General features: G+C 44.2%; 1 protein-coding gene across 2 annotated transcripts in view; it reads left to right on the top strand.

Annotated features, from left to right (window-relative positions):
• The window catches only part of PTPRG (protein tyrosine phosphatase receptor type G), a 685,241-nt gene that overhangs the window by 546,786 nt on the left and 122,371 nt on the right, over window positions 1–16,084 (top strand). For both annotated transcript variants that reach the window (XM_084795413.1, XM_084795412.1), the window contains exon 7: window positions 6,257–6,414. In XM_084795413.1, coding sequence (XP_084651539.1) covers window positions 6,257–6,414 — 158 coding nt within the window. The remainder of the gene's footprint in view (window positions 1–6,256; window positions 6,415–16,084) is intronic.

Raw genomic sequence — 16,084 nt, 5'->3', positions numbered from 1 at the left:
TATTAAAATACAATATTGTCTGCATACAGCACCCAGGAATCTTGAGAGTGGAATGGGAGGCCCATTCCTTTTCAGCTCTTTCACCTAGTACTGCATAGTGCCTGCTTATTACGATATAATGGAATGAATACGGTGAGCAGTGTAGTGTTTCATATGTTTTGCTCAACTGGTAAGTGGCTGTAATAAAAATGCTTCAGATTCAGGTTACTAATTAGGGTAGAAGTTGGGGGAAGGGTGCAATTCTGAGGTAGGTGTGGAGTCACACAGCCCCTGTAAAAAAAAAAAATCACAAGACTGACAAGTTTCATTGAACAGCACTTCTGAGCACTCTCCATGCCAAGTGCTCGCCTAATCTTTTACATAATATTAACTAACTGGTTACTGCGCAGACTCCAATTTCAAGGCCCTCTTACTATCTCAGAGGTACATCAGTTAGAGAGAGGCACTGTAGCTTGCTGGCAGAAGCTGAGCTGTGGTTCCAGCCTAGAAGGCTTGGTTGCAGCAAGGCACTCCACTTCCTAATGTCTGCATTACTAAGATCTTCTTCATGAAGAGCTGTGTTCCTCCACTTCCCCATGCCTGCCGTCAGCAGTCTCACACTTGGGCTTTGTCTGCCCCAGCACCCATGGCTGAGGCAAACCATGCACGGCACGAGAAGTTCTGTGATGTTAGTTGTCTCCATTTCCAACTCAGGACATGGAGACAGAAGACTCTTAAGTTCACAATTGCCCTGCATTACGTAGCAAAACCCTGTCTCAAAAAACAAAAGCTAATTCTATTATGTATTGTTAACAAACTACATGATGACAGCACCTGAACACTTAGCATGTCTTCCTTGTCCCTCCTGCAAGCCTGGCTATGGCTTATCACGGTGACATTTTTGTCACATTGTGTGGGACCCCTTTCAGAACTTGTATTAAGATAGAGGCAGGCAAATTTTGGACAAACAGCTCAATCCTTTCCACTGCCAGTTTTGGCACAGCCCCTGAGCTTTTACACTGCATCCCTAATTAGGCAAAATGTTATTTCCCCAATATGAGTTGCATTCTTCTCATTAATGCAGACATATTTTGAAGAGTGTATGCAATTATTATTAAATTTAGAATGTCCTTAATAAATCGCAGAAGTGATTCTGTTACATAAGTTTGAACATGATATCTTTGATGTTATCTCTTGGCCTGCAAAGCCTAAAATCTTCCCCAGCTGGTACTTTACAGAGAATGCTTGCTGTCCTTGCTCCAGAACACAGCAAAGGGAAGCCTGAGACTCTTCCGTGCTTGCCCTCAGCCAAGGGCTGCCTTGAAATGAGTGCACTGTGTTAAACCCTCCAACCAAGCAGCCTCTTAATTGTCATAGCAACAGAAGGGTATCAAATTTCATCATCATCATTTTACAGATTATGGAAAGAGCCCAGAGAGGCTGAAGCTTTTGCCGAAAGTTGCACAGCTTTTAGATAACAATTTGTTCCGAAGCCCAGGTTAGAGGTGTGGCACAGACACCGTGTGCCCTGTAGCCACTAGTAATCAAGTTGAAAAAGAGAAAACTGGAAGTGAGGTGTAGGTCCTGAAGGCGTTGCTTTTCCAAATGCCAGGAAGGAATTACACTTTAGTCTCTGCTCTTCTCCAGCTTCTGACTCCAGGCCTGTTGCTTCTCCGCGGCCTTCATCTCCCCTATTGTAGTGCTCGCAAACAGGGCTAAATCAGCAGTTCTGAGAGTGACCCTTGGTCTCCAAGGTAGCACTGGACATAGTGGCTATGTTTTTTTAATATTAGTGTTGCTGGGCTCCTGGGTAGAGTTTTTTTGTTTTGTTTTTGTTTTGTTTGTTGGTTTGTTTGTTTGTTTTTAAGAAATGATAGTCTCTTTCCCAAAGCCCCCACCTAGGGCAGTCTAAAGCCTTCTCAGTCGTAGAGTGGGTAGTGACAGAATAAAGAAATGCAATCCAGTCCCTGCCTACAGCCACCAGCTCTGTTCCAGAAATGATCACACCTCCTAGACATTCAAAGTCCCAAGGTCCGCTCCCTGACAGAAGGGCTCACACTTGTACCTCTCATGAGAGCATACAGGAACTCAAATACATGAATCTCGCTCCTGCCGAACCAGTGTTCCCTTTCGGTGTTGCGTCGCCAGACTCCTGTGGTGGGACAGGTGGCCGAGTCATCTTCTCTTGCTCCTTAGAGCCATCCCCTTATCCTGGAGTGTGGGGCAGTGTCGGCTGGCAGGGATGGTATTGCCTCATCCTGATGGTATACATGCAGCCTGCTCACCGGATCGTTCCCTTGCAGAGAAGCTACAGGTTTTTCTGACCTTTCCACTTGGAGTCCCTAGTCCCATCGCAGCCCCATACACTTAGTGTGACGCTGAGATCACCTACTGGCCCAGGGACATGGGAAAGTGGTAGTTTTGTCGCTCATGATGCCAAGCCCTGTACAACCCTCTGGAGGCTCCGGGCTTTGTGTTGGCTCTTGCAATGCCCAGGAAACAAAGAGGCAGCAAGCAAAGGCCAAAATGGTGCTTCTCCCAGCCAAACCTGTCTCAGCCAAGCACACTTTGATAGGTGTTCCTGTGATTTGGCTTCCTGGATGGCAGGTAAAATTAAAGCCCAGACTTGCCAGGGGGTGGAGAGGCAAGCCCACTAGTTTCCACCTTCTGTTTAGCTGAGATCACAATGTGTGTGCTTTTGATCGCAAAACCCATGATTTCAAGACTTGCGTTTATTAGCTAATCATTCTTTTCTAAAAAAAGGTAAGTTCTAAAACTTCTAAGAGAGTGGGCTTCTGTTGCCAAGCATCCATAAGAGACCAATATACTCTGCCCTCTGATGACCTTAGGGGTCGGTATTTAGCTTCTCTATGCCTTGACTTTTACATGGGCCAGGCATGTAGAAGTGCATACTTCTGGGTTATGGAGGTGACTCGGTCAGGAAAGTGCCTGCTGTACAAGCATGGGGTATAGAAAATGATCCCCAGAACCCATGTTAAAACCATAGCTGGGGTGAAAGATATGCTTTTAATCCAAGTGCTGGGATAAGAAAGATAGGCCTCTACCCTGAGGTTCACCAGTTAGCCAGCCTAGCATAATTGGTAAATCCCAGGCCAGGAAGAGTCCCTGTCTCATAAAACAAGGTGAGCGTTGCCTGTGGTGCAATACTGGGGCAGACCTCAGGACTCGACCTGCAAATATCCGCGTGCATACATAGGGCCATGCACCCACACATGCACACATATACAGATACAAATATAAATAAGTGCATACTTGTAGGCCCGTGTACTGCTATGAATTACAGTGGCCTGTTTCTCAGCTTCCTTGTTTGACATTCTAGCCTCTGGGAATTGGGCCCACAATGGGCCTGCCTTGATGGAGTTTTTTTAAGTATCAAGTAACTTAAAGTTTACAAAGCTCTTAAACAAGGGCCTTCTACATATATTGAACTCCATGAAAATGCTTTGGCATGTGACTAGGATATGGGCTAACATAGGGTATAACCTATAACGTCTCATTTAAAAAAATCTCTTCTAGGAGATATTATAGTATCAGTGACTACAGTACATATACTTTCTACTGTGGTTCTGGCAATTTCTGCCAGGTGTGCATACTTGTAAAGAGGTTACTCTGTGCCGTGCCTAGACTTGTAAAGTGTGGAGGTTACCCTGTGCATGCACTGGATATTCTACATGAGTAGTGTGAGAGGGTCCGTGGGAAGAATGGGGCTACAGGCACATCAGTATGTCTAATCAGTTGCTCAAAGCCTTGAAGTCTCCCAGCAATGTCTTGGGATCTGTGGTGGAAGCTACTTAGGAAGTGAGGCAAACCATTAGCAGGACTTTGATCTTGCAGGACATCTGCCATGGGGCAGGGAAGGGGTCTCTGTTTTAAATTCAGGTCTTCTCTGAAGATGCACGGAGAAACTAGAAGCTTCTCTGATTTGTAAAGAAAGGCATAGAATCTCCTAAGCCTGTAGAAAGAATAACAAGACTATTGCATTCAGTCTGGAGAATGAAGTGCGTTTGTTGTTGTCTCAGTTAGGGTTATAATGCTATGAATAGATACCATGGCTGTGGCAACTCCTATACAGGAAAGCATTTAATTGGTCCTGGCTTATAGTTTCAGAGGTTTAGACCATTGTCATCATCACGGGAACCATGGCAAAGCACAGGCAGATATGGTGCTGGAGAAGGAGCTGAAAGGGCTACATCTTGATCTGCAGGCAGCAGAAGGAGACTGTGTGCCACACTGGGTGGAGCTTGAGCATAGGAGACCTCAAAACCCTCCCCCAAAGTGACGTGCTTCCTCCAGCAAGGCCACACCTCCTAATAATGTCCCTCCTTATGATCATTCAAACACATGAGTCTATGGGGGCCATCCCTATTCAGACCACCACAGCTCTATTTTCAATTTCGAATGAGTATATTTATTAAGTATGAAATAAGCTAAAGTAACAGGATAAGTAGCAAGTGATAGTAAGTAGGTGATAGCTAGATGATTGATTGATTGATTGATTGATTGATAAATTGATGATGATTGATAGGTAGATGATAGATAATTATATATAATTTTAAATGTGTGATTGTTAGGTAGATGGTAGAGAGCCAGGTGATAGGTAGATGGATAGATAAATGATAGATGATAGCTAGGTAGTTATAGATAGATAGATAGATAGATAGATAGATAGATAGATAGATAGATAGATAGATACATAGATACATAGATACATAGATACATAGATTTTAGATATATAGATAGATAGATGCAAAGATAACAAAACATTGTCAAATCAGGTACATAATACACCCAGCAGAAACTGACTCGGGAAGCCCCCATTGAGGCAGTCAGCTGTAGTTGCCAATAGAGAGAGTCTCTGGCAAAGCAGAGTGGTCTCTTGGTTTTGTTCTCTATTGTTTTGATTTTAAACTCTTTTAGAAGGTATTACACTTTTAGTCTTTTTTTTTTTTTTTGGGTTTAGAAGTGTCCAAGGGAAAGCTCAAATAACAGAAAAGTAACATCATCAGACTAGGTGCTCAAAGCATCTAACAGAAACCAACTGGGTAAGTTGAGGCAGACAGCAGGAGTTTCCAGTTGAGCATTCTTTCCACTGTTGAGCTTTCTATGGCCAAGCATTCCACAGCTAGACTTCTATCCTCTTTCTCCCATAGTTACAGGATAGACAGTGCTAATCTCTGTTGGAAAATAGTTTGCCTTCTAGTTGTTCTCAAGGTCACAGTGGTTTTCCTTGCACTGTTTTTGTCCTCCCTGTCACAGCCCATCTACAAACAGGAAGCTGTAGAGGGCACGTGATCTGACCAGGACAGCAACCAGTACACACTGTTCCTGTGTACCTCGTAGAAACCCACATTGCAAAGGCAGGGCCCAGCCTTTGGGTTTACTGTGGCTCACAGTTTGAAGGTACAGTCCATTACATTAGGGAAGCTATTACATTGAGAGCTTCAGGCAGCTGTGGCAATGGCGTCATGAGATTGCTTGTTCATGTCTTCTCTCTAGATGGAAGACTAGAAAACAGGGGTGGGAGAGATGCCAACACTCATCCGGTTTTCTCCTTCCATTCCCCCCCTCCCCTTTTTATTCAGTTCTGAACTCCAGCCCATGTAATGGGGCCACCTACATTTAGGATAGGTAGTCTTTCACCTGCCCTAGTCAATCCTCTCTGGAAACACCCTTGGAGGCACACCCAACGGTGTGCTTCAGTAACTGTCCTAGGTATCTCTTAGGCCAGTCAAGTTGACTGTGGAAACTAACCACTGTGTCTCCCCTGACGTCATCAGGAAGAGTATGGCCTACTGGGAAATGAGAATCATATCAGCCCACTGGTGGTTTTATCAATTTTTTGTTTATTCATTCATTCGTTTGTTTGTTATGGCAGTTGTCTCGTTTTTGTTCCTTGTCTCTACTGGTTATCAAGTGCTAGACAGAGAAGGCTGCTGTGGTAAACAAAGCTGGGGAAAGGGTTTCCTGCGGGACTTGTCAGTCTTCACTCTGCCAGGAAGTTCTGGTCCCCGGGAAGCAGAGAGGGACCACCCTGCTGCAGCTTGCTGCTTGAGAAACTCTGTCTGTATGAACCACCTTATGTATTAGGGTCTCTTTTACCACACAGCATGGACTCAGGGCCGAGGGTGGGGCTTGTTTTCTGAGGCCCTCATGCCACCAGAGGCAGGGCATCTGAAGGGAAGCAGCCTGGGGTTTGAGCTGTGTGCCTGAGGCCTGATGTGGGGCGCTATGGTGATCTTCTCATCTTTCCCCCCAGAGAAAGAGACTTTCCTGGATCCTTTTGTCCTGCGAGACCTCCTGCCTGCATCCCTGGGGAGCTACTACCGGTACACAGGCTCCTTGACGACCCCTCCGTGTAGTGAAATTGTGGAGTGGATTGTCTTCCGGAGGCCAGTTCCCATCTCCTACCACCAGGTAAGCAGGCTGCCTGTTCCCAGTTGTGGTTTTCATCTTACCTAGGTTGTGTTGAGTGCTCACTGTCGATAGCTACGACTAGTGTGGGATTTTGTTTAATTCTCTGCTTTTTTTTCCCACTCAGTATATTTATTCACTTTACATCCCAATCACAACTGCCTCCCTCCTTTTCTTCTGGTCCTTCCCTCTCATCCTCTTCCTCCTCCTCCTCCTCCTCCTCCCCTTCTCCCCAGAAAAGGGGATCCCCCCTACCACATACCAATCTGCCCAACACATCAAGAGACATCAGGGCTAAGCACATCCTCTTCCACTGAGGCCAGACAAGGAAGCCCAGCAAGGGGAAAATGATCCAAAAGCAGGCAACAGAGTTAATGTCAAAGACACCTCCGACTCCAGTCGCTAGGGGACCCACATGAAGTCCATGCTGACCTTCAGCTACATATGTTTAGCTGGTCTAGGTCCAGCCAATGCATGGTTTTTGGTTGGGGATTCAGTCTCTGTGAGCCCACCCCCGTGGGCCTAAGTTAGTTGACTCTGTAGGTCTTCTTGTGGAGTTCTTGTTCCCTCTGGGTCCCTTATCCTTCCCCCCAATCCTTCTACATGCTATCCTGAGCTCCACCTAATATTTGGCCATGGGTCTCAGCCTCTGTTTCCATCTGATGGAGCATGGAGCCTCTCAGAGGACAGCTGTGCTAGGCTCCTGTCTTGCAAGCATAGCAGAGTATCATTAATGGTGTCAGGGGCTGACTCTCTCTCATGGCATGGGTCTCAAGTTGGGCCAGTCATTGGTTTGCCATTCCCTCAGTGTCTGCTCCATCTTTAAGCCCTACACTTCTTGTAGGCAGGGTAATTTTGGAGTCAAAGGTTTTGTGGGTGGGTTGGACTTCCCTCCCTCTACTGAAAGTCAATTCTCTGCTTTTTTTTTTTTTGATTGATTTCTTTAGTCTATCCAACATAGAGTTTTAAATCCAAGAATAGCAGACTATAAAATATGATTTCTCAGTGTTAGCTTCAGGGCATTGACACAGCTAGTACAATCAGTATCCCATAGCAGCCATGGCTTCAGGCAGTGTGCCTGCACAGACTGGGCCTATCAGCAGTCAGGCATAGATCCAGGAGAGGTTTACAGGACCCTACCTATCCCTACTGAACCATTCGCTGCTGCTGGGTTCTTGAGAAGGGGCAATCATTATATTCAGTTGTGTACCCAGGAAGGAGCCCACCATGCTCAATGGACATTTCCAAACCCATGATCACACAGATAGTACTGGTTAAACTCAGTGGCTCTAAAAGAAATAGGTAAAAAGATATGAATGTGGGAAAGGAACCTGTAGAGAGGAGAGAGGATAGTAGGTATATAAGTGGTGTCCAGAATCCCATTATACATGCCCGAAACTGTTAAAAAAAAAATCTGTAAATGCAGTAGAAACTATAACCCTTAGACCTGAGAAAATGGTTTTCAGATGAAGATTAAATAGCTGAGAACTGCAAGCATGAAATGAGATATTGTTTGGGATTTGGTTTTAAGGAAATAGTAGCTGGTCTGCAGTAATAGCTTGTCTCAGGGGCACATCTGTTTTTCCTGCATATAACCCTAACCCTAACCCTAACCCTAACCCTAACCCTAACCCTAACCCTAACCCTAACCCTAACCCTAACCCTAACCCTAACCCTAACCCCATTCATGGTCTTAGAAGGATGGTGCTCTGTATACCCTTATTTAGTTGAGAGTAAGCAGCTTATAGGAACACACAGCTGGTGACAAAGCCACAGTGTCTGTTCTTAGGATCATACTCCGAGGACTCAGCCAACCACAGTTGAGAGAATAGACACATGTGCACCAAGAAACGTGACACAATGCATTACTGACCGATCTCTCTTGCCTTCACCTTTCTGTTCTGTCAGAATATCTAAACAGATCAATGTAAAGGAGGAAAAGCTTGTTTTCACTCAGTTTCTGAGGGGTTAGTCTGTGGCTGGCTGGATTTCCTGCTCTGGTCCTGGGAGGCAGGATATGGTGAAGGAAATGGCTTTACCTCATCATGACCAGAAAGCAAGGGGCAGCAAGGACAAGTCAGGGCAAGGCACATCCCTGGAGAGACCTCATCAGTATCACTGGTGACCTCACCAGTGCTTAAGCCTTTGGATCCACTTGAGCCAATCACCCTTTTCTCAGTAGCGCCACCTCCTGGCACATGTGTAGTACATGTGAGCATTCTAGGGGCCCTGACGATCTAAAGCACCAAGCTGTGTCAATTGGATCAGTGACACAAAACCATTGAGGGATGGGCACTGCCCTAATGTGGCACACATGGGGCATCACAGTATGGATAGAGACATTGGGTACCATGGGGAATCCGAAGTTGTCATCATTTGATCCCAAACTATGTGTTTCTGGCCCACTGTTGCACTGTTTTCTTCTAGTGTTGGTCTGAGATGATTTCCTTGGAAAGTTGGATTTAGGCCAAGTAGTTAATCACGGGGAGAAACTGGTAAAATGAGATCGGGATTGGCACATTGGCTGAGGAAAGGAAGCCACCAGTGGAGTGAGGGCTCTTAAATCACCTCTTGAGGGCTGACAGAATGAAGAGGGGGAACGTTTTTGGAAATCAAATGTTCCTGGTCAAAAGTTCAAGCCAGGGCCCTTAACATAGTTCAGCGGGAAAGCAGCTTGCAGCCACGCCCAATGACGTGCGTTCAATCCCCAGGGTCCACATGATGAAAGGAGAAAACCAACTCCCACACATTGTTCTCTTGACTTCCACATGCATGGCCTTCCAAAATAAATAAGCGAATGTGATTTTTAAAAATTAAGACTTTAGCTTCAACTGGGAAAAAAAATAGTAAGGTGCCTTATGTGTGGTGCCAGGAACAGTGGGTAGAGTAGAAGAAAGTAGTTTGGAGCCGCTAGCCAGGACTATCTGAAATGAAGAGCTCCTGTGAGAATCTTTCATTCATATGGCCCCTTTTCTACCCAGCCAGCCTTAGGGTAGGGCAGATTTCTAGAATAATGTGATAATACTAATACTTGACTAAGAACACAGGTAATAAGGTATTGATCTTGGGGGTGGGGGGGTGGGGATGGTCCAGAGATTTTCCTAAAACAAATCAGAGGGTGGAGAAAGGGTCAGATGGCACTCTGCGTAGGCATTGTTTTGGCTATAGCAATCAGAGATGAACACTTTAGTACGTCCAAGCAGGAGAAGCAATAGTCAGTGTATTTGGAGGTGAGGCTGTGTGAGCCTTCCTACACAGGATGGGCTCCTAACTAGATAGTGACATCTGAAGTTTCATGTGTCTTGCCTCCAGAGGACTCATCAAGCAGGGAGGGAGAGCTTTGGACATGGCTTTGGAACTGATCCTGTACTTTGACAGAGCTCTGCTGTCTGCTTGTTTGGTCTTGGTTCCATGGCCCACTGTGGTTGTACTGGTCCCAGTAGACCCTTCAGGTCAAGCCAGCAATAGCTGGCTATAGTCAAGTCTTACATCAAGAAAGGTTTCCGGAAGGAGCTGCTGAGAAGAGCTCAGCCAGCTGAAGTCTACCCTTGAGTCCCATGCCCATCTTTAAATAAGTCAGAGGAAGTGCTGGGTAGAGTCCCAACGCATTCAATGTTGACCTTTCTCAGGTTACATGAACAGGAGCTGTAGAAAGAGACAGCACGGGGCAACTCTTAATCCTCCAGACACGCTAGTGGCCTGATGCCAGGCTAACCTGGATTTTTCTGCTGTTAGCAGCCATTTCTCATTGAGGATGTTTTTCTTTTTAATTCACATTATGACAGAAAAAGAAGGACTAAGCAATTTGGTTCCTGAACCAGATCTGCCAGCTGTGAGAAGAAAATGAAATAGAAACGGAGCTTTCTTCCTAATGACGAAGCCAACATTGTTTTGTTTTTAAAGAAATCAGTCCAAATATTTATTTCTGTAGTGTTGAGGAAAGGGTTTGGTTGATTTTTAAAGGGCTCTTTTTGTTACTTAAGATAAATGCTTCTGTCTTCAAAAGTTTAAATGCTTGGGCTACTGCAGTTAAGATCTCTGCCCACTTTTTCTTTTTTTTCTTTTTTTTTTTTTTTTTTTTTTTTGGTAGGGTTTCTGGTGAAGTGGGAGGCGAGGGGTGCCAGCTGGTCAGCTCAGGAGGTCGGAAGTCCTTAACATATACTCAGGGTTTTTTTTTTTTGGCAAATATTTGTTTGCACCCAAAATGGAATAGCTTCAAACAAAACACACACTTTTAGGGAATGAATGCCCGCAGAAGTGTTTGTGGATTCAAAGCATTTGACACTTGGAAAATGGAGCTTTTAGAAAGTGCTTGGTTGATGCCTTTGTGCTTGTCAGAGCTCTAGAACAAGGATGTGCAAGGAGAGCACAGGTGGTTGCTTTGCCTTGCCTGGGAGGGACCGTGTTACAAAGAAACAGAGAGGAGAGAAACTGTATCTGATTTCTAATTTAATACAAATTGCCTGCAGATTATGTTGCACTCTGCTCAGACCCTGGGCCCTACACTGCTGTCTCACTCCCAGGGGAGGAAAGCAGCTCCCTGTCTGTGTGGCTGTGACGGCTTCTTGCTTTGCAGCAGGTACAGCCGCATCATCACTCCTCCCCCCCCCCCCCCCGACCCCATACGCACTCCAGGAATGGACGTGTCAGCCATCCAATTAGTCTAGGTTTGAAACTTCCTACTCGTCCCTGCCACTGTTGTTTCTGAGGCTAGCACGGAACACTCATTTCCGGGAGGCAGGGACCAACTCAGAAATGGCTGAAGGGTTAGGAATTCCGTACCTGCCTTTATCAGAAAGAAAAACAGCCAAGTATTTCAAATCCTGTCCCTCCATTTCTCAGAAGCCTCTCTCCCATCACTTCTCTCATCAAGGCAGGGGGCAAGTGTGCTCTTCATAAGAAGCGGTGATCAGTCCAGAAGCAGGAGCTGTGGGTATGGATTTCTTTTAAACGCTTGTAGAACACACAAACAGGTTCTTAAGTTGCTTCTTATTCTTCCCTGGGAATCTACATGGGCATTCTGACTAGCTCTTAGCCAGTGAACTCAGCCAACGACTTGTGTGATAATGTAGATCCAGATGTGGTGTTTTATTTTTAAAGATTTATTTATTTATTTATTTGGTTGGGAGACTATCAGTGATTGCTTCTATTTTGATAGGAGAAATAGGACTATTCAACTTGTTTATCTGATCTTGATTCAATTTTGGCAAGTGGAATCGATCAAGAAAATTGTCCATTTCCCTTAGATTTTCAAATTTTGTGGCATATATGCCTTTAAAGTAGGATCTTATGATTTTTTTATATTAATTCCGTGTCTGTTGTTATGTCTCCTTTTTCATTTCTGATTTTGTTGATTTGGATAGTGTCCCTCTGCCTTTTAATTAGTTTGGCTAACAGTTTGTCTATCTTGTTGATTTTCTCGAAAAACCAGCTCCTGGTTTTGTTAATTCTTTGAATTGTGCTTTTTGTTTCTAATTTATTGATTTCATCCCTGAGTTTGATTATTTCCAGACATCTACTCCTCTTGGGGGTTTCTGCTTCTTTTTTTTCTAGGGCTTCCAGATGTGTTGTTAAGTTGCTTATGTGGGATGTTTCTAACTTCTTTTTAAAGACACTTAGTGCTATGAATTTTCCTCTTAGCACCGCTTTCAATGTGTCCCACAAATTTGGGTATGTTGTTCCATCATTTTCATTGAATTTCAGGAAGACTTTTATTTCTTCCTTTATTTCTTCCATTACCCACGTGTCATTAAGTAGAAGGTTGTTTAGTTTCCACGTGTGAGTAGGCTTTTTGTTATTTCTGTTGTTGTTGAAGTCCAGCCTTAGACCATGGTGATCTGATAAAATACAAGGTATTATTTCAATCTTCTTATATCTGTTGAGGCTTGCTTTGTGACATACTATGGGATCAATTTTGGAGAAGGTTCCATGAGTGCTGAGAAGAAAGTATAATCTTTTGTGTTTCAGTGGAAAGTTCTGTACACATTTGTTAGATCCATTTGATTTGTGGCATTGGTTAGTGATGTTATTTCTAGCCCAAGGGGCAGGTCTCATGAAAGGCTTCACTTACCAGGAAAGTGGGATAGAGGTGAAGACATCCTATTGAGACTCTAGGTGAGAAAAATATAGGAGATAGGGAAAAAGATGGATCCAGAGGGTCCTAAAAACCTACAAGAAGAACACTATGATGGGTGGATCTGGGCCCAGGGGTTCTGCTTGATCTAAGGCACCAACCAAGGACAATACGTGCAGTCATCATCAAACCCCTACCCAGATCTAGCCAAGGGACAGAACATTCTCTACAGTTAAGTGGAGACTGACTTGCACAGAAACTCTGGTGCCCCATATTTGGCTATGTCCCCTTGATAGGAGCGCCTGATGGCACTCGGAGGAAGGATAGCAGACTATCAAGAAGAGACTTGATACCCTAGCATCATATTCAGGGGGAGGAGGTCCCCCTCAGTCACAGTCATAGGGAAGGGGAATGGGGTGAAAGCAGGAGGGAAGGAGGAATGGGAGAACGCATGGGATGGGATAGCAAATGAGATGTAATATGATTTTTTTTCAATAAAAATGTGTTTAAATTTTTTAAAAGATTTATTTATTTATTATTGTATATGAGCATTTTATCTGCAGAAGAGGGCATCAGATCACACTATAGATGGTTGTGAGCCACCATGTGGTTGCTGGGAATTGAACTCAGGACCTCTGGAAGAGCAGACAGTGCTCTAAACCACCTAGCCATCTCTCTAGCCCCCCCCAGATGTGGTGTTTTCTGGTGGAACATAGACCTCTTGATTGACCAGTAGTGAGTTTGGTTTATGTGACTCCACTATCCATTCATTGTAAATAGCAAGCAAAAGTCATGGGGCTAGAAAGAAATATGATTCATCAGTAAAAACACTTGGTGTACAACTGTGAGGACCAAAGTCCGGATCCCTGGAAACCCATAAAAATGCTGAGTGTGTGCAGTGGCCTGGCTGTAATTACCAACCTTGGAAGGCTGAAACAGGAGGTCCCCAGAGCAAGCTGATTCTCAAAACAGCTATACTGGGGAACTTGGAGTTGAGAGAAGAGGGCAGAAAATGGGGGAATAAAATGACGCCATCTACTTGTCATACAAACATAATGATGCCCTTGCAGTCCGGCTCTGGGAGCTTAAAGAAATAGGCCTAGCACTTGGAATCAGCTGTCTGTAGTATTTCTTTAAGCTTTCATACATGCATATATTGTATGCTGAGCACTTATCTCTCATGCTGAGTCCAGAAGACATATTCTCAAGTCTAATGTGCTAGATTCCCCTTCATTCTACAGCAGAGTTTTACAAATGATGTGCTTCACCCACTGTCAGCACTGGGCTGGCTCCCTCTGTAGGTCAACATATGGCATTGCCTATAGCTTTCTCAAGCATGCTTTTGTTTTAATATCTAAATTTTATGTGTGTGAGTATTTTGCCTACACATATGTCTTTGTGCTGCATGAACATGACTTCTGGTGACCAAGGAAGCCAGAAGATGGCACTGAACATCCTGCAACAGGAGTTACAGACTAGAGTGAGCCAGAGTGGGTGCTTGGGATTACACCCAGGTCTGCTGCAAGAGCAGCGAATGCACTTAACCTTTGAGTCATCTCTCCCAGCCTTTTACCATGAATATAACCTTTTGGGGCATGTTCTCTATTATGCAGTAATATGCAAATTTATGCCATAAATCTGAATATGTCTTAATTAGTCTGCTTTGGATGTTTAGGTTTTTCTTTTTTCTTTTTCTTTCTTTCTTTCTTTCTTTCTTTTTTTTTTTTTTTTAAATCAGTGAGCTAGGCTGGAAAGGAAAGGCTTGTCTGCATTGCCCCTTTCAGATGGCTGTTATGTCTGTCAGAGTAACTAGACTGTTTCTTTAGAATTCAGAGCTTAGGCTCTGAAGGTAAACTGTCTTCACACTGAGTGTTCCATTCCTGGCTCCGCTTCTCAGATAAGTTTCTCTAGTTTGTGCCTCTGGGTTCCCATCTGTGAAAAGGTAAAGGTAAAAGTGTAAGAAAGCTGAAATGCCCAGACCTGTGCCTGACAAAGAGGAAGCAGCTTGCGAGGAGTTAGTGACCTTCTGGGCTTCCGTATTAACGGATCGCCATACACCCAGGACAACCCCAGTGCCAGAGAAATACAACAAGCCATGTGTCTTGTTTAAATTCTGTAGTGGACACATTGAAAAATATAAATAAGAACAGAAAATTAATTGTAACATAGAGTTTAACCCAGTAATCGGATATCATATTCCACTTTTAGCCTCTGGCTGCCCTGGCTACCATGGCGCCAAAGCATGGCAGCCAGTGTGACAGTTATCCAGGGCCGTCCTTTCCAACACCATGTCGTGTGCATTGCCAGTGTAGAAAGAGACGTTCTGCATTGTGAGGTGAAGAATCCATCATTAATCCAAAAGAGTGAGCTTTCTTCGTTAATTACCTGAAGGCGGTTTCTTTACGTAGAAGGCCTTTCTGTAATTGCCTCGCTGTTAAAGTATCTGAGCCGCAGGAAGAGACGTGGCCTTGCATTTAGCTAGCAAGTCCCAGGTTTCATCTTTTGCAGCTATTCAAAAGTACAACCTGAGATGTACAGGGCTAGTGGGCATTTACTATTCCATTGTACCTGTCTGGTCTATAACGAGGCAACAAAACAGGGCCCACACTAGTCTCCCTGAAACGTAGAGTAAGACTGAAGTGTTCCAAGGACAGTAGATGAAACCTGTTACTTCCTAGTGCTGTTACCTGGGCTTTAGTTGTGCTAACCATGGACTCTGGTTGCTTGGAACTGCGGCTGTATACCCACCCCTTAAAGTACTCACCATACTAGTGTTTAATGGCTTCTAATTTTATTACTTTCTATTTTCACTAATCTCTCCCCGTCAGCCTCAGTGCCCCCCTCCCCCACATACACATCTTGTAGACCAAGAGCCTTGGCTGCACACACATGGAATGAATAGATTTCAACTTTACTTTGATTCAAACTGACAGATTAAAAACTAATTATTCTCTGAAATACTTTTATAATAAAAACGAAGTTGAAATGATTTATATACACTTCCAGCCAACACATTTGTGATTCAAGGTTAAAACTGTTCTTGTAACAGCACCAGTTAAAATGCAATTACAGCTCCCCAAGCAGGGATAAAAAGAAAGAAGTATTTTACACACTCACTTCAAAAGTTAAAAAGTCAATTTGATATTATAGAAATAAAAACTTTCATTTATTTTTACAAAATGATAAAGACTTCATTAGTTACATTAAAGTTAAGATAACCCCAAACGTGTTTATCGCTTCGTTGTAGGAGCAGCTCAGGTGAATAGACAAGGGCTCTGGGATGTGGAGAGCCTTATCCTTCTTGGCTGCCATCTTGTTCCTGCCATCCACTTGGCCATATGTGGTCTCCTTTCCGAACACAAAAGAAGGCAAATAGATTATATGGGCCCCTGTGTGACCTGGCCTTGGACTTGGCTAACGCAAACTGCTAGAGGCTTTCTATCACACATTGGGTTCCCCCACCACTGGCTTCTCAGTTACTGAGTCATGCGGTGGGCCTGTTGAGCGTGACATGATGTGGTTAAGAGAAATAGAGCTACTCAGACATGGGTGACCAGTTACTTCACCTTTTGTGACCTTGGGCAATTAGTTAATAGCTCA

The sequence above is a fragment of the Acomys minous genome, assembly GCF_964271855.1.
Source record: "Acomys minous genome assembly, chromosome: 9".
Taxonomy (NCBI): domain Eukaryota; kingdom Metazoa; phylum Chordata; class Mammalia; order Rodentia; family Muridae; genus Acomys; species Acomys minous.
This window is presented reverse-complemented; position numbering and strand designations above follow the sequence as displayed.